General features: G+C 41.9%; 1 protein-coding gene across 5 annotated transcripts in view; it reads left to right on the top strand.

Annotated features, from left to right (window-relative positions):
- The window catches only part of ppp2r5ca (protein phosphatase 2, regulatory subunit B', gamma a), a 308,188-nt gene that overhangs the window by 144,400 nt on the left and 142,204 nt on the right, over positions 1-21,584 (top strand). Inside the window, exons 1-2 of one of the 5 annotated variants that reach the window (XM_078562368.1) lie at positions 20,769-20,868; positions 21,249-21,317. The exons of 2 other annotated variants lie outside the window; for them this stretch is intronic. In XM_078562368.1, the coding sequence (XP_078418494.1) occupies positions 20,842-20,868; positions 21,249-21,317 (96 nt within the window). In that variant the 5' untranslated portion in view covers positions 20,769-20,841. Of the gene's footprint in view, positions 1-20,768; positions 20,869-21,248; positions 21,318-21,584 lie in introns of those variants that run through there. 2 more of the 5 variants (XM_078562370.1, XM_078562371.1) reach the window with 2 other exon arrangements.

Genomic DNA, 21,584 nt, shown 5'->3' with positions numbered 1-21,584 from the left:
AGTGGGGTAGCTCTGCTCTTAAAGGATGAGATTAATGCAATTGTGAGAAATAATCTTGGTTTGGACGATCAAAATGTAAAATCTGTTTGGGTGGAGATAAAAAAAAAAGCAAAGGAAAGAAGTCACTGGTGTGAGTGATTTTAAGGCCCCCTGACAGTAACTACATTGTACAGCAGAATAATGGAAATAAATAAGGGAGTTGAGGATTATGGGGAGCTGGTAGGAAAGTGGAGTTACAGCCCTAACCGGATCAGCTATGATCTTATTAAATGGCGGAGTAGGCTCGAAGGGCTAATTCCTGCTCATATTCCTTATGCTCTTATATAATGGGGCTTGTAAAAAAGGTACTGCAATAATTGTGGGAGATTTTAATCTTTCTATAGATTGGATCAATCAAAGTGGCGAATGTAGCCTGGAGGATGAGTTTAGAGTGTATCCGGGACAGTTTCTTAGAACAATACTTTATGGAACCAACCATAACAGGTGATTTTTGACCTAGTAATGTTTAATGAGACAGGATTAATCAAAGACCTCATAGTAAAGGATCCTCTAGGTAAGAGTGATCAATACATGATGGAATATTACATTCAGTTTGAGGGTGTGAAATTTGGACCTGAAATTAGTGTCTTAAACTTAAATAAAGGCAATTACAAGGGTGTGAAAACAGAGGTAATAAGGAAGAGAAGCAGTGGTAGATATTTAAGGAGATATTTTATAACTCTGAACAAAGATAAATTCTCATGAGAAAGAAACACTGTACAAGAAGCATGGAACATCCATAGCTAACCAAGGAAGTTAAGGATGGTGTCAAATTGAAAGAAAAGATTTACAATGCTGCAAAGATTAATGGTAGGTCAGAAGACTGGGAAAAGTTTAGCAACCAGCAAAAGATGACTAAAAAAAATAATGGAGGAGTAATTGGAGAATGAGAGAAAACTAGCAAGAAATATATACTAGTATATAAAACAGAAAACAGTAGCTAAAGTGAGTGTTGGTCCCTTAGAGAATGAGACTGGGGAGTTAATAATGGGTTCCTTCACTGTCACTGGGTCAAAATCCTGGAACTCCCTTCCTAACAGCACTATGGATGTACCTACACCACATGGACTGTAGCGGTTCAAGAAGGCAGCTCACCACCACTTTCTCAAGGGCAACTAGGGATGGGCAATAAATGCTGGCCCAGCCAGTGAAGCCCACATCCCGTGAATAAATTTTTAAAAATAATGGGAAACAAGGAAATGGCAGAGACTTTGAACAGGTATTTTGTAGCTGTCTTCATAGTAGAAGACACAAAAAGCAAGGGGCAAAAGGGAGGGAGGAACTTAAAACAATCATGATCACTAGAAAAAAAAAGTACTAGGAATACTAATAGGACTAAAGGCTGACAAGTCCCCTGGACCTGATGGCTTGCATCCTAGGGTCTTAAAGGCAGTGGCTGCAGAGATCATGGATGCATTGCTTGGAATCTTCCAAAATTCCCTATATTCTGGTAAGGTCCCAGTGGACTGGAAAGTGCAAATGTAACAAGAAAAGAGTGAGACCGAAAGCAGGAAATTATAAGCTGTTAGTCTTACTAACACTGGGAAAATGCTAGAATCCACTATTAAGAAGTTAGTAACAGGACACTTAGGGCAGGATTTTCCGGTCAACTTTTGACCGCTCTCCAAATTTTCCTGTCCCACCTGCGACAACACCCATCACTGGTGTGACCGGAAAATCCCGGCCTTAGGATATCATAAAACGATCTGGCAGAGTAAACATGGTTTTGTGAATTGTGTTTAACAAATATATATCATGTCAAGAAAACAAGAAATTGTAATATTATTCTTATGGTAATAACCCTGGCATATTTTCTTATATACTGGAAGTCGGGCTGTAATTGAATTAAGAGCTAGAGTGACAGCAAGGGTCTAAAGTCAACAGCAAGAAGCTGTTTTGATATGTTAATGAACCAAGAGGAGCTTCAATCAGAGTTTTACATAAAGCAATAACAGGAGTGTTTTTGAATTGAGGTGTTGTAGTTCAAAGCGGATATATATAGGTTGTAAAAGGTATATGTGAGTTAAAGATAGGGTAAGTTTGTTTGTACAAGTCTAAGAGCTAAAGAAAAGAACGATTTAATCAATTCTGGGAAGAAAGCATTTCTGAAGAGATTGGTTGAAACAATAGAGAGATCAAAGGGAAGGAACACATTTAAGGAAATACTGAAGCCTATGTGAGAGGGTAGCTGGTCAGAACTCCCAGAAGACAGTAGGGTAGCTGGTCACACTGAAGACAGTGTGAACACGGCCAGACCTGAAGACCCAGTTGCTGTCAGCGTCAGAGGACATCCCAAGGGAAAAAGGCATTGTGTGGTAAAAATTACTGGAATTCTATAGATTTTAAAATCTATAAGGATAGTTGCTGAACAGAAAAGGGGAAGGTTAGCTCTGAGGGTAGTTAAGTTAAGATTTGTGGAACTGTTTTAAAGTGCTATTTACTGTGTAAAGTCGTTTATTGTGCTTAAGTGTAATTGTGTTTTTTTTCCTTTATTCTTTTAATAAATGTTTACTTTAATATAAAATTATCACATGTAATCGGGGACATCATTTCTTGTTTTCAGAACCTCTCCTCATACTATACAAATTGCAAAGATCATTTTGGCAGTTGTTTCAAGTTTCCCTCTGGGATTTGAGCAGCTCGGCATTTACCATCCGCCGTGCCATAACAATTAGAGTTCTTTGACCATGCAAGAAGCAGGGTGGATAAAGGGGAACCAGTTGATCTAATGTATTTGGGTTTACAAAAGGCATGCGATAAGGTGCCACATAATAAGTTACTGCATACAATAAGAGCTCATGGTGTTAAAGGTGATATTTTAGCGTGGATAGATGACTGGCTAACAGTGAACAAACAGAAAACAGTGAGTCAAGATAATTGGGACATTTTCAGGTTGGCAAACTGTAACTGATGGAGTGCCACAGGGATCAGTACTGGGACCTCAACTACTTATGATCTATATTAATAATTTGGATGAGGGGGTTGTATTGTAGCCAAATTTGCTGATGATACAAAAATAGCTAGGAAACAAGTTGTGAGGAGGGTACAAAGAGTCTGTAAAGGGATATAGATATGTTGAGTGAGTGGGCAAAAATTTGGCAGATGGAGTATAATGTGGGGAATATGTGAGATTGGCCATTTTGGCAGGAAGAATAGAAAAACAGAATATTATTTAAATGGAGAGAGACTGCAAAATGCTGCAGTACAACAGGATCTGGGTGTCCTTGTACATGAACCACAAAAGGTTAGCATGCAGATACCGCTAGTAATTGGGAAGGCAAATGGAGTGTTGGCCTTTATTCTAAGGGAGATGGTGTATAAAAACAGGGAAGTGTTGCTACACCTGTGCAGGGCATTTGTGACGTCACATCTGGAGTACTCTGTACTGTTCAGGTCTCCTTGCATAAGGAAGAATATGCTTGCATTGGAAGCAGTTCAGAGAAGGTTCACTCGGCTGATTCCTGGTTAAAGGGGTTGTCTTAAGAGGTTAAAGCTGAATAGGCTGGGCCTAAACTCATTGGTGTTTAGAAGAATGGGAGATGATCTTATTGAAACATGTAAGGTTCTGAGGGGGCTTGACATTGTTGAGATTCGTGGGGAATCTAGAACTAAGAGGCACAGTTTAAAAATATTGGGTTTCCTATTTAAGATAGAGATGAGGAGGAATTTCTTCTCTCAGAGAGTAGTTAGTTTTTGGAATTCTCTTTCACAGAGTGCAGTGGGGGTGGAGTCATTGAATATATTGAATGCTGAGTTAGACAGAAATTTTGATTGACAAGGGAGTAGAGGGTTATGAGGGACAGGCAGGAAAGTGGAGTTAAGGCCAAAATCAGGTCAGCCATGATCTTACTGAATGGTGGAGCAGGTTCTATGGGCTGAATGGCCTATCCCTGCTCTTATTTCTTATGATCCCATGTGGTGGCAGGGTGGGGTATTCCACTCAACACGTGTGAGGGTTAATTTGATCTGAGTTTGAGGTTAGACTAATTTCTTGTCATTGTTGGGGGTTTGGGCAACAGACGTTACTCTACAACAATGACAACCTTCAGCTCAAAAATGCACAGCAGGGCTTAAGGGCACAAATCACTCACTATTGGCTCAAAAGCCAAATGGTGGTGTTCATCCAAGATAATTGTCTACGGCAGATCACATGTTGCTTGACAGCACTTCTCCAGAGTAATCTCAACAGTAGCTTTGGTTTGACCCACTTGTCTTTCATATGTTCTCAGTTCTTCGCTCATTTTAACATAACTACTGTTGCATATTCAATGGATACTGGTCCAGATTTTGCAGTCAACACCAAAATGGCAGCACTTACTGTTGACCTCCAAGAAAGCTGCTCGCAAAAATATAGCAATCTGTGGTATATATTTCACCTGTTCCAACATTAATTTGAATCTGATGCCAAGTCAAGGGGATCTCCAGCAGCAGTGATGTCATCAAAGAGGGTGAGCAGCCAATCACATTGAAGAATTCTCAGACAGCAAAACAAGAAGTATATGCACTGATTATCCTTCACTTTGTTGTGACGTGGCAGATGATGTGTGCCAGGTAGATCAAATCCACGAGGGAAATTTGATCACACGGTCACAACTTTCTATGCACTTTATTTACTTAAACTAAGTTCCTCTGGTCCTGTGGGGGACAATGGACAGCAATACTCAGCCACCTGCTCCAGTACATCGCAATTTATTTTGCTCTATCCCAGATGGTGTCCCACTCTTGAAGGTCCTCCTTTTATGTACTTAGCCAGGTCTTCTTTTTCTGCCCATCTTCTTTTTCCATTTGGTGTTATCCATTCTACTGCCACGCTGGGAGGCAAAATACGTGTCCTGCCATTCTCAGTCAACTCTCCATTACTATGTCCTGCAGGCGCTTTTTACCAGTTCTCCATAGCGCTTATTCATTGGTGACATTTTATCTACATGTAATGCCCAAGATCTTACATAGGCAACGCTGGTGAAAGACGTCCAACTTACATGACACCTTTGCTGCTCTCTTCCATTTTTTGCTGGCTTGGATTGTGGTTGGTACTGCTATGGACTTGTAGAGTCACTGTTTCATGGCCATGTTAATGATGTTGAATGTCCAGACCATATGGAGCCATTAGGTGCTGCTTTTCCGATTCTTGTGTGGATGTCAATCTCTATATCGCCCTCCCTGGAGAAGTTGCTCCCTAGGAATGGGAAAGTGGTTGACGTCCTCAATGTTCTGTTAGCCGATGGTGATGGGATGGCCTTGTTGCTGTCCAGTCATAATTGTCTTGGTCTTCTCGCAGCTGATTCATAGACCAACCTTGGTGTCTCTACTCTCAAAACTGGTGGTAAGGTTTTAGAGTGCATGCAATTTTTCAGCCTGCAAGGTGGTGTTAGTTATGAAATGCAGGCCCATAAACCGGTGGCATTGCCATGGGATGCCAAAGTCTGCACCCACCATTGCCTTCCTCATGATGAAATCAATAACCAAAAGGAAAAGGAATGGCGATAGTATGCTGCCTCACTGTACTCCTGTAATGATGATGTTGGAGTCCATGGTGCTATTGCTGGTCTCAACACAGCAGCTGAAGTCACACTATAAGGCTTTGAGGATGTTAATACACCGCTCTAGTATATACTATCTTGCAACGTACTAGAGTGACTGCCAATGGATGCTATCGAAAGCTTTCTTGAAATCAATTAAGTTGATAACAACTGGTTTCTGATATTCCAGGCTCTGCTCTATGATGTTCCTGAGCATGACAATCTGCTCGCAGCATGATCTGCCACCCCAGAAACCTGCCTGTTCTTCGCAAAAGATACTGTCAACTTTCAATCTGTTGAGGAGCACTGTGCTGAAGATCTTGCCAGGTACTGACAGCAATGTTATGCCCCACCAGTTATTGCAGTCACTGAGGTCCCCTTTCTTTAGCAGCTTGACGATTACTCCTCGTCTCCAGTCATCAGGGAAACTCCGCTGAAACCAGTCCAAGCCTGGTTGGAAAAGGAGGAGGTTGGGCTTGGGGCTAGCACCCTCAGCCTGTAAAAATCCATCACTGCTCCAGAAACAACAAGAACTATGCACTTTACAGAGACCAAAATAAGGTTTGGGACATATACATCATAATCTGAAATATCATAAACAAACTTCAAAAATAAAAGTTTTGTTATATTAAAAAGCTATGCAATTTTTATCATAATAGTAAAAATTGACATTGCACAGAAACAAAATGAATTTTCCAGGGCCAGAGAGCCTGTTCAGCACTAGTTATAACTTAGTATGACTTATCAACAAGATGTAACATTTTGTTTTTTTTTATCAGAAATGTTACTGCGTAAAAGGGAAGTTCTTGTCAGTTCGGTGATTTCTGAAGATTGCTTTCTGTGGGGACTTCAACAACACACCCTGTGGAGGAGCAGGCACAGGGAATCACCAACAGCAGCTTCTGGATTTCCATGTTTAACAGTGCTTGTGCGGATGTCAGAAGTTGCTGTCAGTTTCACAGGGTAATGATGGTGAATGCTGACCATTTCACTGTCATTACATCAAAACAAAAACTGGACCATTATTTCTGTTTTCATCACCATGCATAAAATTGGTAGACATTCTCTGCTTTGCTGCTTTTCATTCTGCTCTGTGTTAAGGTCAATTGAATTCAGGCCACAAAAGTGTTTTGGTTTGAGTAGTTTCCATTTGGTTTGCCAGTTCCTGGAAAGCTGCAATCATTGATCTTTTCTGAAATGAGTACTTGAGGACTACTGAGGGTTCAGGTTGGAATGTGTCACATAAGGTTAGGCACAGCCCTGCTGTTCTCAAGTTATTAAAATTACATACACAACACCAACAACAACCACAGTACCTTTGAAATCCAGAGACCATTCACAGTTATTACATATAATAGGTGAGTGCCATGGTGCAAATTGTGCAGACAACTTTGCTTATTCTAATAACTGTCATATTATTTTTATATACAAAAAAACAGAGATCTCATTATCAGAGTCCTGCACTGTGTATTGCATTTCTTAAGTAACTTTCAAAATATGTTTGTGGTTTCTACCATAAACATTTAGAAAAATTGTGTTTTGTGAGTTCTGGAATCCTGGGAAATTAAGGAAGCATGTGAAATCATAGATTATTTCCTTGTTAATGCATTTTCATCTATTTTCTGGAGGGTTGGAGAATCAATACCATCATATTTCATGGGAAAATAGCTCTATGTTTGTAACAACATTGTAATACACTCAAAAAGAATATGTTTACCAATTTCCCAGCCTATCACAACCAGAGTAGCCAAAACAGTCAAAGGATGAAAAGGTTCCTGTGAAACATTTCACTGCTGTTTGTACAGAAAGGTCTTTTCAAATTGGAATTTTGGATCTACAATTCCCAACAAGTGTTACTGCAGGCATGGGAAAAATACCTGATACCCTAAGCAAATCATTCAGGATACTGAGAGAACATTGAGTTGAAACAAATATATATGGGGATCAATTTTAACTCTACCCGTTTGAAACTCAGCCCTTTCACTCCATTTCCCATTTTAATCTGCAAGGTTCTGTGGGGGGGTCCACACAAATTTACACAAATCTTGTCCTATTACATCAGAAGAACCCTGACTACATTTTAACTTTGGCCTGTGTTGTATGATGTGCCTGCATGCCATTTTAATGTAAAGGTGCTACACAGAGCAAGGGTTAATGTGTGACTGGACAATAGACCCGCCCATGGTATGGTTTTTTTTTTTATTCATTCACGGAATATGGGCTTTGTTGGCAGGGCCCAGCATTTATTGCTCATCTCGAGTTGCCCTTGAGAAGGTGGTGGTGAGCTGCCTTCTTGAACCGCTGCAGTTCATGTGGTGTAGGTGCACCCAGCGACAGTGAAATAACAGCGCTATATTTCCAAGTCAGGATGGTGAGTGGCTTGGAGGGGAACTTCCAGATGGTGGTGTTCACATCTATCTGCTGCCCTTATCCTTCTAGCTGGTAGTGGTCATGGGTTTGGCAGGTGCTGTCTAAGGAGTCTTGGTGAATTCCTGCAGTGCATCTTATAGAAGGTACACACTGCTGCTACTGTGCATCGATGGTGGAGGGAGTGAATTTTTGTGGATGTGGTGCCAATCAAGCAGGCTGCGTTGTCCTGGATGGTGTCAAGCTTCTTGAGTGTTGTGGGAGCTTGTAGATGGTGCCATGTAGATGGTGGGCAGGCTTTGGGGAGTCAGGAGGTGAGTTACGGATCACAAGATTCCTAGCCTCTGACATGCTCTTGTAGCCACAGTATTTATATGACTAGTCCAGTTCAGTTTCTGGTCATTGGGAACCCCCAGGTTGTTGACAGTGGGGTATTCAGTGATGATAAAACCATTGAACGTCAAGGGGCGATGGTTAGATTCTCTCTTGTTGGAGATGGTCATTGCCTGGCACTTGTGTGGTGCGAATGTTACTTGCCACTTGTCAGCCCAACCCTGGATATTGTCCAGGTCCTGCTGCATTTGGACTTGGACTGCTTCTGTATCTGAAGAGTTGTGAATGGTGCTGAACATTGTGCAATCATCAGCAAACATCCCCACTTCTGACCCTATGATAGAAGGAAGGTCGTTGATGAAGCAGCTGAAGATGGTTTGCCTTAGGACACTACTCTGAGGAACTCCTGCAGTGTTTCCTGGAGCTGAGATGACTGACCTCCCAGAACCACAACCATCTTCCTTTGTGCTAGGTATGACTCCAACCAGTAAAAAGTTTTCCCCCTGATTCCCATTGACTTCAGTTTTGCTAGGGCTCCTTGATGCCACACTCAGTCAAATGCTTGATGTCAAGGGCAGTCACTCTGACCTCACCTCTGGAGTTCAGCTCTTTTGTCCATGTTTGAACCAAGGCTGTAATGAGGTCAGGAGCTGAGTGGCCCTGATGGAATCCAAACTGGGCGTCAATGAGCAGGTTAGAGCTAAGCAAGTTCCCCTTGATAGCACTATTGCTGACCCTTCCATCACTTTGATGATTGAGAGTAAACTGATGGGACAGTAATTGGCCGGGTTGGATTTGTCCTGCATTTTGTGTTCAGGTCTCTCCAGTGACCCCCTTTAATGATGGATGGACAGGCCTCTCAATTGCATATTCAAACGACCTACTGTCTGTTTTGGATGTGAGCGCTGTGTGTCCATTTAAAGACTTGTCTGAAAATTGGCTCAGGCTGGCAAATGGGGACACAAGGTCCCATCAGATATTCAGCTGCTGACTGTGCAAACCAGGTGACCAGCAGTTGAAAGTATCTGTGTCTGTTAATGCTACAAATTGTTTCTCCATTGTACAACTCTCTGAAATGAAAGACAGGTAGAATGAAAGACAATCACATATGTGAGCAGAAACAGAAAATGCTGGAAAAACTCAACAGGTCTAACAGCATCTGTGGAGAGAAAAAACAGAGTTAACGTTTCGAGTCCGTACGACTCTTCTTCAGAGATCTTGTGTACACATATGAACAGCACCTTTTATAATTGAATGTTAATAAGAAATATTTAACAAGTCTTGAGCCATGATATATAGCTAATTACATAACTTAAATTATTTTGTGATCTTACTGCATTCATTTTGATTTCTTCTGATTGTTTCATTTCCTTTACTGCAGTGAAAGACATTCACTCAGCTGTGCCTTTAAGGAGGTTTCTTGGTTTCAGCTGAGAGTGCTGTTAGCTGTTCCATGTTCTGGTGGAATATAGTTTTCACACAACAAAACTGATAGATTTAACAAGGGTCTAGGCAAGCACTAACTATAAATGTAAGCAATGAGATCCTCCACTTGCAACCTTCACACCATCCTTTGTGAATTTACACGTAGCTATTAATAATTGCACAGCTTTGAGCTTCAGAAAACCAAGTTCTTAGCACAATTCATGTGGGTTCCAAATCCACTTTATGCAAGTTTGTAACTTTTTAAAAATTCCTTAACTGTTTGGAGTGTTCAATCAATGAGTAGATTTATTCAAATTATATGATTTTAGATACCAGTGAAAAATTAGAGAAAGAAAAAAGATTTGCATTTACATCTTCTATTCTTTCATGTGATGTAAACGTTGCTGGCATGGCCAGTATTATGCTCCTGTCGGGTCACTTAGTTCAGCGAACACGGTTGCACTGGTGAGTGAGTTGGTAAACAAGATACTGCAGACGCAGAGACCAATGTAAGATGAAGCACATGCTCTTTATTAACACAAGTAACAGAGCACTAATACATTCGTGCTTCTCAAACCAGACCCTATTCCAAATTACTGATTAACATTGTAGCCCACGCTACACAGCAATTGGATAATACAATCACGTGGTCAATCTGCTCACATTCTCTTAAAGGTGTATTGCACCTCAGATTACCACAGTCAGTATTTATTGCCCATCCGTAATTGTCCTTGAGAAGGTTGTGTTGAACCACCTTCCTGATCAGATGCAGTGCATGTAGTATATTACCATTTCAGCCACAGCGCTGTTAGGGAGTGAATTCCATGATTTTGACCAAGCAACAGTGAAGAAATGGTAATATAGTTCCAAGTCAGCATGGTGTGTGACTTGGATGGGAACTTGGTGTTCCCATGAAATTGCTACCCTTGTTCTCCCTGGTAGAGGTTATGGCTTTGGAAGGTGATGTGAAAGAATGCCTGGGCGAGATGCTGCATTGCATCCTGTAGATGGTACACACTGTGCCATTGTGCACCAGTGGTGAAGGTAGTGAATGTTTAAGATGGTGGATGGGATGACGATCAAGATGGATGCTTTGTCTTGGATGGTGTCGAGTTTCTTGAACACTATTGGAGTTGCACTCATCCAGACAAGTGGAGAATATTCCAACACATTCCTAACCTATGTCTTGTAGATGATGGACAGGCTTTAGTGAGTTAGGAGGTGAATCACACACAGTATTCCTGGCTCCTGACCTACTTTTGCAGCAACAGTATTTATATGGCTGGCCCAGTTAAGTTTTCGGTCAATGGTAACACCCAGGATGTTGATAGTGGAGGATTCAGTGATGGTAATTGCATTGAATATCAAGGTGAGATGGTTAGATTCTCTCTTGTTGGAGATGATCATTGCCTCGCACTTGTCTTTTGTGTATGTTACTTGTCACTTATCAGCTGAATGCTGTTCAAATCTTGCTGCATGTGACCACAGACTACTTCATTATCTGAGGAGTTGCAAATGGTACGGAACACTGAGTTGTGTCCTCAGGGTAGTGTCTTAGGCTCAACCATCTTCTGATGCTTCACCAATGACCTTCCCTCAACCATAAGGTCAGAACTGAAGATGCTCACTTATGATTACACGACACTCAGTACCACTCACAACTCCTCAGATACTGAAGTAGTCTGAGCCTGCATGCAGAAAACATGCACAATCTTTGTCTGATAAGTGGCTAGTGACATTCGTACCACACAGGTGCAAGGTAATGACCAGCTCCAACAAATGAGTAACTAACCATCTCCCATTGACATTTTCCGGCAATACCATTGCTGAATCCCCACAATCAACATCCTGGGGTTACCATTGACCAGAAACTGAACTGGACCAGCTGTATAAAGACTGGCTACAGGAGTAGGTCAGAGATTAGGAATTTTGAGGCGAGTAACTTACTTCTGACTCCCCAAAGGCTGTTCACCATCTCTCAGGCACAAGTGAGGAATGTTGTGGAATACTCTTCACTTGCCTGGATGAGAGTAGCTCCAATATCACTGAAGAAGCTCAACAGCATCCAAGGCAAAACAACCCACTTGATTGGCCTTTCATCCACCACCTTAAAAATTCACTGCCTCCATCTTCAGCGCACAGTGCCAGGAGTGCGTATCAAGATGTACTGCAGCAACTCGCCAAGCATTCTTCAACAGCATCTTCCAAACCTGCGACCACCTAGAAGGACAAGGGCAGCAGGCATATGGGAATATCATCATCTGCATGTTTCCCTCCATGTCAACCACCATCCTGACTTGGAACTACATCACTGTTCCTTCACTGTCACTGAATCAAAATCCTGGAATTCCCTCCCTAAAAGTATTGTGGGTATATGTGCACAACACAGACTGCAGCGATTCAAGTAGGTGGCTCATCATCACCACCAAATTTTGGCCTTGCCAGTGATGCCGACATTCCAAGAATGAATAATAATAAAAGAATGGGAAGCACCCCTAGCCAAGCTGTTCCACAACAGCTATGGTGCTGGCATGTACCCGGCAATGTGGAAAATTGCACAGGTATGTCCTGTCGTCAAAAGCAGGACAAACCCCATCTTGCCAATTACTGCCCCATCAGTCTGCTCTCGATTAGTGTGGGTTTTGCCAGGGCTACTTGGCCTCAGACCTCATTACAATACATGGACAGAAGAGCTGAATTCCAGATGTGAAAGTGAAAAATAGATGGTTTGGGATGGGCTGTGAAAGAAGCCTTGGCAAGTTGCTGCAGCGCATCTTGTAGGTGGTACAGCCAATGACTCTGAACTGGAGTATCTCTAAGGCAGAGGCATTTCCTGCCTATGTGGCAATCTAGCACAGTCTCACTGTCCACAATTTCCCACATATCACACTCCTAACATATAGCCCGTGTTGTCATTGCTAATTTATATTTGTTAGTTAGCAGTAACTTATATCTTGAACTAATGGAATCACTTGAAGTCCTTCATTAGCTGATGAATTAGTTAAATTTCAAATTAATTAATCCTGTACCTTTAATACATATATAATAAATAATCAGTAATTAATTATTTAATGCAAATTGGATCCTTAAATTGGTTTCTCTAATTAATCTGTTTTGTCCCCATTAAATTTATTTAGGCTATTTAGCCTCTGAGGTTTAAACCTAAAGGATTCATTTCAAATTAATCCATCAGTTTCACCTCTTATTCCTAAAAGATAAGACAATTTTGCATGGTTATAAACATCACACCTTTCTAGAATACTAACAAATTAAACTGGACTTATTTCCAAATTAGATTTTAGACTTTACATAAATCCTTTGATTTTTAAATTACCTGACAACTACCTCACATCCTGCTTGCCTAGCTTTAGTCTGCAGAATCCTAATGATGTTATCTAAAACATGTTAGCTTATATCACTGAACACATTCTCATCATACTACTGAGCTCAAATGAAATTTCCATATCTCTTCTATTACTAAAGATTGCTCCAAGAAGCTTGATTTCTGCTTCTATGTCAAATACTACATTTTTCCTCAAAACTGTCAACAATTTCTATTAAACCAGTTTGCCCAAGACTACAATGTTCAATATTCCTCTCAGATCTGGGGAAGCTTTTATAATGTCTCTCTCACATTCGTGGAACAGGATACAAAAAAAGCTTATTGTTACCAATAGTCTCATAATCTATTTTGTTGTCATGACAATAGCACTTTTCTGAAGTTTGTTTTCTTGTTCCTTTTAACTTCTAATTGTGCAATTTTAAATCCATTTTTTCCTCCTAACATATTTCATGCGCTAGATCTGCCCCATACAGTAGTTTATTTTTCCATGACTTCAAAACAATGGAATTATTTATCTCCTTAATTCTTTCCCTCCTCTTACAATATCCAGGCTTTTAAAATCCAAGCTGGCTTTACTTATCACTGCTTTCTAATTTATCACTTTTAAAGCTGTGCAGTGTCGGCTACATGGACTTTGGCTCTTCACCTTTGTTACTTAATTTTTAAAAATCTTTTCACATACAGTTACAATTGCAGGTATAGTGATGATTAACATCCTAATATGGGAATCGTGAGTAACAAATGTATATTTCTATGCAGCTCATAGCCCTGGTTACTGCAATTGCTCTCCTTTTAAGTATAGCCATATTTATTGACGCTAGATCAGTATGACATAAATATGCTATAGTTACATTAATCATGAACATTAGTAGTTCATCAAAAGAAATAGGTAATTTTTGGCAGAGAAGTAAACAATGATGTTTTGCACTTTCAAGTCAGTTAATGCAGTACATAATGTACCCACTATATGGCACTACGAGTGCAGTAAAACATGCAGTATGTTTTACTGCAGGACATTTTCGTGAGATTTTCAGTTTAAACCACTGAAAAAGTACATATTAGCGTAACTTTTAACAACTTTTTGAAGTACTATACTTCCTTTTACAGATCATCTCTGGAAATTTTATTTTAGAGAGAAAATGCTTCTTCTGAATATCTTTCCATGTACATATGTTTTCATGAGACCAGGTGAAAATGCATAAATACTGCTTTGGGACAGCATGATCACTTGATGTCATTTTGCATCTGGAATTTGAGCTCAATCCTAGGTAAGTCTGAGTAGATAACAATTTATTTTCTTTCTGCTATAAGGGCCCTACATGCAATCATAGAATGTTGCAATACACAAACAGACCATGAGTTAATTCTTTGCCAATGTTTTCCTCCATCTAAATCATCTAGTCTTACCACATTCTCTCGTTCACCCCATACTCTTTTTAATATTAATCTTTTTCAAACTACTAGTTGTCTTTTAGAACAATTTGAGGTAGATTTTCAAAGTTCCTACCCATGGCAATGTACCTCATTCATCCTGACCACCTAAGAAAATTGGGGGCTGTGCATTCTTAATTTTCCCAATGCTCACTCATGGCAGGATTTTTTTTTCATTTCTTCATGGTATGTGGGCATCACTGTCAAGGCCAGCATTTATTGCCCATCTCTAATTGCTCTTTGAACAGCCTTTTGAACAGCTGTAGTCCTTATAGTGTAGGTACACCCATGGTGCTGTTATGAAGTTCCGGAATTTTGACCCAGCAACAACGAAGAAATGGCAATTTATTTGTAAGTCAGGATGATTATATATTTTATCACAGGTGAGGACTGAAAATCTGCCTTACGGACTCAGCTTCAGCAATAGTTTCCGACAGAAAACATTCTAAGTGTAAAGAAATTTCTTCAAACCTCTCCTATAATTTCTTTGCAATCATCATAAATGTGTACATTCTTGTTATTCTCTCACAAGTCAATGAAAACAATTTATTTACCTTGTTATAACCCTTTGTAATCTTAAATCTCTATAAGATCACCGGTCAATCATTTGAGTGCCACTGAAACTTACCCACTAAACTTTTCACCCCTCTCCTAACTATACTTCAGTTCTGTTGAAGAGTCATGTGGACCCGAAACGTCGACTCTTTTCTTCTCCACCGATGCTGCCAGACCTGCTGAGTTTTTCCAGGTAATTCTGTTTTTGTTACAGTAGTGAATTTCATTGAAACTGACCCACTGATAATGAAGAAATTGCAATATATGCTTAATTTAAGAAAATGTGTGATTTGGAAGGGAACTTGGAGGTGATGGTGTTTCCACAACATTCTTGCTTTCATTTTCTTAATGGTGGGGTCACAGGACAGGGGAATACCATTGAAGTTATGATGCTGAATAGCTGCTGTGCATCTATAAATTGTTTAGACTGCAGCTACAGTACACTGAGGATAGAACACATGGATATTGAGTCCAGTGGCAGGGCAGCAGTCAAGAAATTTTTTTCTGTCCTGGATGGTGTTGATGTTATTCAGTGTTGTAGCGGATGCACCCATCCAGGTGAGTGTTGAGTATTCCATCACACTCCTGATTTGACCCTTGTAGATGGTGGATAATCTTTGAGGAGTTTTGAGGTGAGCCACCCATCATATACTCCCCAGCATTAAAGGCTTTATGTTTAACTGTTTTCAACATTCCATTGGTTTTGTTGATTGCTGCTCTAGTTTGGTTGGACATGTTTAGTACAGAGTCTACTAAAACTCCTATGTCTCATTTCACTTCAGCCTTAGCTATTCTAATGCTACTAAATGTGTTGCTAGGTTTTCCACTCTATGTACCATATTGCACTTTACACTTGTGTCATGGACAGAATTTGGGTATTTTCTTACTGCCTGTGATCAGTGTGTTTTGCATGTGGGGGATTTGTTTTCTTGCCCTCGGAGTAATTGTCCCAATTTAAATAATTCCAGCAGCCAGCTGTTGTGAATTATTATCACACACTTGCCACAGAGGTTTAAAAATGCGACATCTCCCTCACTTGACTCACCCACACTATCACTCGCATAAAGATTAGATACAGATGAGGAAAAAAACAATAAAACTTATGATTGTCTCAGTCTCATTTGTGGCAAACTTGTAGTTTCTTAGATGAGTTGATACTTTGGTTGAAGTGCAGGTCTTATAAAGCAGACAATTTTCAGTAAGCTACAAAACCTCTTGAAGTCGAATTTCCAGGAGGTTGGTTCTCTGGTAAACTCAAAGTTGGAACAAGTTGGGGGTGTCTTTCTCCCACTTTCAAGGTATTGGTGTCTATTGACTTGGTTGCTTAGTTGACTTGTAGCTGGTTCAATAGCTGTCTGATGGATCTCTGCCTCTGAGCAGCTCCATGCTGAATTTTTAAAGTAGGCCATAAAATGGCTTCCTCACCATGTGACTTGGACAAGTTTGAGTCCTTTATCCAAAAGGGGGTGGTGTGTGTTGATTGTACCTCCTGTGTTGTCATTTGAGACTTTGAAATTCACCCAATCTAGGTTGGATAAGAGAGCATCAAAATACAGTGAAAGGTTGATGGGAATTCATTCACGTTCATCTAACACTCATTGAGTTTCGATGTTTCTTTTGTCCATGATGGAACAGAAAGATGAGCCGACTGGAATGCTATGGTTCTTTTGTTGACGGTCCATCTTTAAACAAAGGGTTGTGTGAATTCTTCAGATGGCTGTGAATGCCTATATTTAATTAGGATTTGCTTGAAAATTAAGACTGTCTGGAGCTCAGAAACTAAAAGCTCATGTGATTTGCAGTAGCCATTGTAATAGAATATGTTCAAAATTTTTGAAAGTATTGACTGAAAGTTCTTATGTACTGGAACATGACACTTGGCTACATTAAATTTAATCTGTAATTTGTCTGTCTATATACTTATTTTGTAGAACTCTGTTACTTTTGAATTACACTTCCAAAACCATTGCTCTTCCCAGTTTGGTAATCAGCAAACTTGATCACTTTGCATTGTAATTCCGAATCTAGGTCATTTAAGTGATGGAGAAATAATAGCAATCCCAATCCCAAACCCTGGAGCACCAACTCAGTACTTTTCCCTGATCCTGACCAACTCCTCTATTAAGTACTCCTAGCTTTAAATCCTTCACCCAGTTTCTTATCCATTCCCAGGTTTACCCTTAATCACCTCAGTTTTACCTTTACCTGTCTTGATGAACTTTGACAAATGCCTTTTGAGGAGGTTGTTCAGATATAACCCTTCCCTTCTGAATCTATGTTGGCTAATATTTATAAGATTATTAAACAGATATTCCTCATTTACTGCTGATGACTAATTTTGTTATTTTACATAGAATAGAGGTAAGACTATAGCTTCCTGTATGTTTTACTACCCTTTTTTGAATATGGCCACAACTTTGGCCAGCTTCCAATCTACTGGTACCTCCCCAGTATCCAGCAACACCATTATAATAATTCTCAATGCCTTGCATATCTTCTTCCTGGTCTCTTTCAGCGTTTTGGAATAAATGCCATTTGGCTTCAGTGATTTGTTTTGAGCCCTTTAAGTTCTATAAACACCACAAATTAGTATTTATTTCATAAAAATGATAGATGTGAATTTGATTTTTTTAAGCTTGTTTTTAATGTTTTTATACCATAAATCATAGGTGCAACCGGCTGGAAGAATTAAGAGAGAGTCCTACCACTCCCACCAATTTCTTTGGCCTAGGTTATTGTCCCTTTCTATAAAATTGGAATTAACCATGATATCCCCGAAATCTCTTTGTGTGATTGGGTCTCCACCCTAAATAAAAATCAGCATTTTAACAATTTGATTTTTCTTATTTCTACATTGCATCAATTGCTACCAACTTTTGTTAAAACCTGCATTGTAAGTAGATATTTTATTTGTTGCAGAATAACCCTTTGCTAAGTAGCTTTAACAAAATTTATTTTAATATTCAAAATATATATTATTTTCAACTGTGTGTCCACATCTTTTATAAACTTGGTTGAACTGTTACAAAACTTTGTTTTATGTGATTTCTCAAACCCACAGGCTCTAGTGCCTCACAGCACATAAAACTTCCTTATAGATGGAATTTATTCTTGGCCAAGTATAATGAATTCTGTGCCAGTATTTGCAGATGTCATTTCAAGGCTCTTGATATTAAATTTAAAGTTGTTGTTCATTTACATGATTCCTCACTTCCTTCCCAGCTGAAAAAAGGGCTGCAAAATTGGACTCCTTATTGCCACTGGTGTTGGCACAACGGGAGCTCAGAGTCCTGAAATTACCAGCCGATCTGTTTCTGGCCACTTCCAGCACAGCCCACACAGCGTCAGAGCTGCAGAGTAGGGCACCAAGGACACCATTGCCCTCAATGTCTACATCTTAGGTACCTTCCAGGCTGAAGCCTTCATCATGCATTGCTGCATTGGGGAGGCTCTGTACACAAGAGGAACTTCATAGTCTTCTCTCTAAGCAGAGGGAAGCAGGAGGAGCAGGTGTGTGGCTTTAGCAGAGTACTGGGATTCCCAACAATGCAGGAAGCCACAGATTGCACGCGTGTGGCTCTGCAGACACCACATCTCAATCGGCAGATGTCCCAGAGCTGCAGATGTTACCACTGCCTTAACACATTGAATGCCACTGTCCTGGCAGCAGCCACAATGTTTTTATCCTGTTCCAGTCAACCATTTCTGCCATATTCAATCTGCCATGACGAACCAGAGAGTGTTTACTTGGTGATGAGGGATAACTGCACTACACATGGCTCATGACACCTCCACGTCACCCAACCACCCATATTCAGTGTGCATAAAGCAAGAGCCATGCTGTCACCAGGAATGCCGTGGCACAAACTATGGCATTCTAAACCAACAATTCTGCTGCCTAGACCATTCAGGGGGAAACCTACAACACTTGCTGGAGCATGCCTCCAAATTCATGATGGTCTGCTGCATGCTATACCATCTGACTCTCATGAGGATGCATTCCTTGCTTACCAGCCCTTGGGACAAGCACCTCAGGAGGAGGAAGGGAGGAGGTATCCTGGACCCCTCTCCAGACTGGCCATTTGTGAGTAGTTAATCTGACTCCTGTTCCCCTAAAATCATCACCACTTCACATTGCTCCATAATTCCCCACCTTTCATCCCTCTGCTATGGATCATTACAGTTTCCTCTTGACTAAAATCCTGGAATAAAAGGTACCAATAAATGTCAGTCCATAACAACTTTATCTAACAACACTTCCAAAATACAGAACTGAATTGCCTGTCCCTAATGCTCCTACACAGTGCTACCCTATGGTTTGGCTAGTGGAAGGTTTATAGTGGAATACACTGCAGATGGCCTTGCAGGACAGCTCTCAAAAGGCCTTGAGGGCCTAGCTCTGGACTGCAGCACTTTGGCATGGGTGGCAGCTATCTGAGTTGGCTAGCTGACAGGCAGCAGCATGGTCACTGGCAGTAGTTGGGGTACGAATGAGAGTACAGCAGGCACATGCACCACGGAGCACCTCAACAATCCTAGTAATGTGCTGGAGCACAGATTGCGGGACTACTGTGAGTCCCTGAAAGCCCCTTTCAGCACTGTTATCTGCAGCCATGATTGCAGCAGCTCTAGCATCTAATGCTCCAAGCTCTGTATGAAGACCAGTTTGAAGCCGGACCCTCCATGCTCCTTGATAGTGACAATAGGCTTTGTGGCAGGCATGCCAAAGCACTCGGCATATTTGTGTATGTGTCTGTCAGCTGACTCCTCAATGCCACCCCATCAAAGTCCTCTGCAGCAGAACCTGTCTGCGAGCTCACCCTCTGGGAGTGGTACATGTTCTATTTTTTCTCCAAGCCTGGCTGCAGCCCACCCATGCCTGATGACTCATCACAAACTGAGCTCACCTCTGTAGTACCCAAGAAATGCACACGTCAAATCAAGAGGTGGTGCTTCTTTATCAGATGTGTGCTGTTGCTTATGCTCTTCATCATTTTGCTGCACCAGCAGACCAAGTGACCTATCTTGGGTCCCTAAAAGCTTAAGTACAGAAAGTGAGGGTTGGGGTGAGGAAAGGATGGTTGGGTGGAAAGCAAGATCCATGGTCACACCATCTTCAGCTTGCACTTCATGATAGGTGAACCTCATACAGGATGAAGTTCATCTGTGAAGTGGGATTTGAGAAAGTGCATAAGGTATGAAGATACCATCATCCTGGATGATTTTGGCAAAATTGGTTGCAATGGCCTCAGTCACTGCCAGCCCAGTAATACACAGCAATACCTTCTCCAAGAGGCTCAGGAGATGGAGGCATGTCTGTCCCTTGGTGGTTCTGACATGCTAACTCCTGTTATGTGTGAACTTGGCCTGCGGGGTGACAGTGGGTGGAAAGCAAGATTACAGGGAAGAGTGTCACTGAGTGTGTGGCAAGGTGTTTAGGTGATGCGCCTGCCACAGCTGAATAAATACCTGAAAAGTATGTGAAAATTGCCAGATGTGGGTGCGAGACTTGCAGCATTGGAGAATGTGAGGGTGACGTGAAGCATCTGAGGGTTAGGCGCAGGGGTCCTGGTTGCTAGGGAGTGCTGATGGGTGGGTGATGGAGGGTGCATTGAGCAGTGCGTGAGCTTGGTGGTGCAGCTTGATAGTGCTACACGTGAGGTGAGAAGTTTTGAAGCATATCCGTGCGAAGAAGATGCCTTGGAGGCTCTGGGCGGTCACGTGTGTCCGAGTGGCCAATGGCAGTGAGGGCTGAGCAGGCGGCGAGAGCCGGGCTTGAGGAAGGGTAGCGGCGGCCGGGGAGTGGGCCTGGGCCGGCCCGCACTGGAAATGCCCAATAAAAACAAGAAAGACAAGGTAAAGGTGGGCGGCTCAGCGCTCGAGTGGAGGGAGCTATGGCTTAAGCCGGGCATGTTGTGTTTCTTGGGGGCTGGAGGTGGAGAGGGGGTAACGGGCTGGACTTGGCCCCCTCCCCTCCCCCGGGGGCTGTCTCTCCCCCCCCGCCGGCCCGGGGGTGGGGATGGCCGGTCTCCACCCCCCACCCTCTCCGACAGAGCCACCCTCAGTCTGGGCCACCGGCGGCCTCTGGGGTTTTGGATGGGGAATGTCCTGCGCGGAGCGGCCGGTAACCGGGGGGCGGGGGCGGGGGCGGGGGGGGGGACACTAACTGTAGACTCTCCGCCCTCTTGTTCCTCAACTCCGGGCTGATGGTTTATCTCTGCATCTCTCACTTCCAGGAACCTCCTAAAACTGGGAAAAGTAGCAAAGGCGGCACAAAGGACGGGCAGGAAAATGCCGAAGTGGAGGTAAAGATTGAAGGAGGGAGTTTCAGAGGCGGCCCTCGCGCCCTCCGAGCGGTTTAACTGGAGAGTGTGAGTGAGAGAGAGAGAGTTTGGGCTGGGGATTGAAGCCCTTCCCGGGTATGTGGGCACTGCCGTTGCCCCTTCCTCCTGTTTATCCCCCAGCTCATGCACCTACCGTTGCTGCTTGACGCAAGGACACACACTGCAGCGCAATATTTAGATACCGTTTTGTGTCTGTTGTAGGACTGAGGTGACACGGATCCTATTTCG

This window comes from Cetorhinus maximus, chromosome 18, assembly GCF_964194155.1.
Source record: "Cetorhinus maximus chromosome 18, sCetMax3.hap1.1, whole genome shotgun sequence".
Taxonomy (NCBI): Eukaryota; Metazoa; Chordata; class Chondrichthyes; order Lamniformes; family Cetorhinidae; genus Cetorhinus; species Cetorhinus maximus.
Note: the sequence above shows the minus strand (reverse complement) of the source record. Positions and strands in the feature narration are given on the sequence as shown.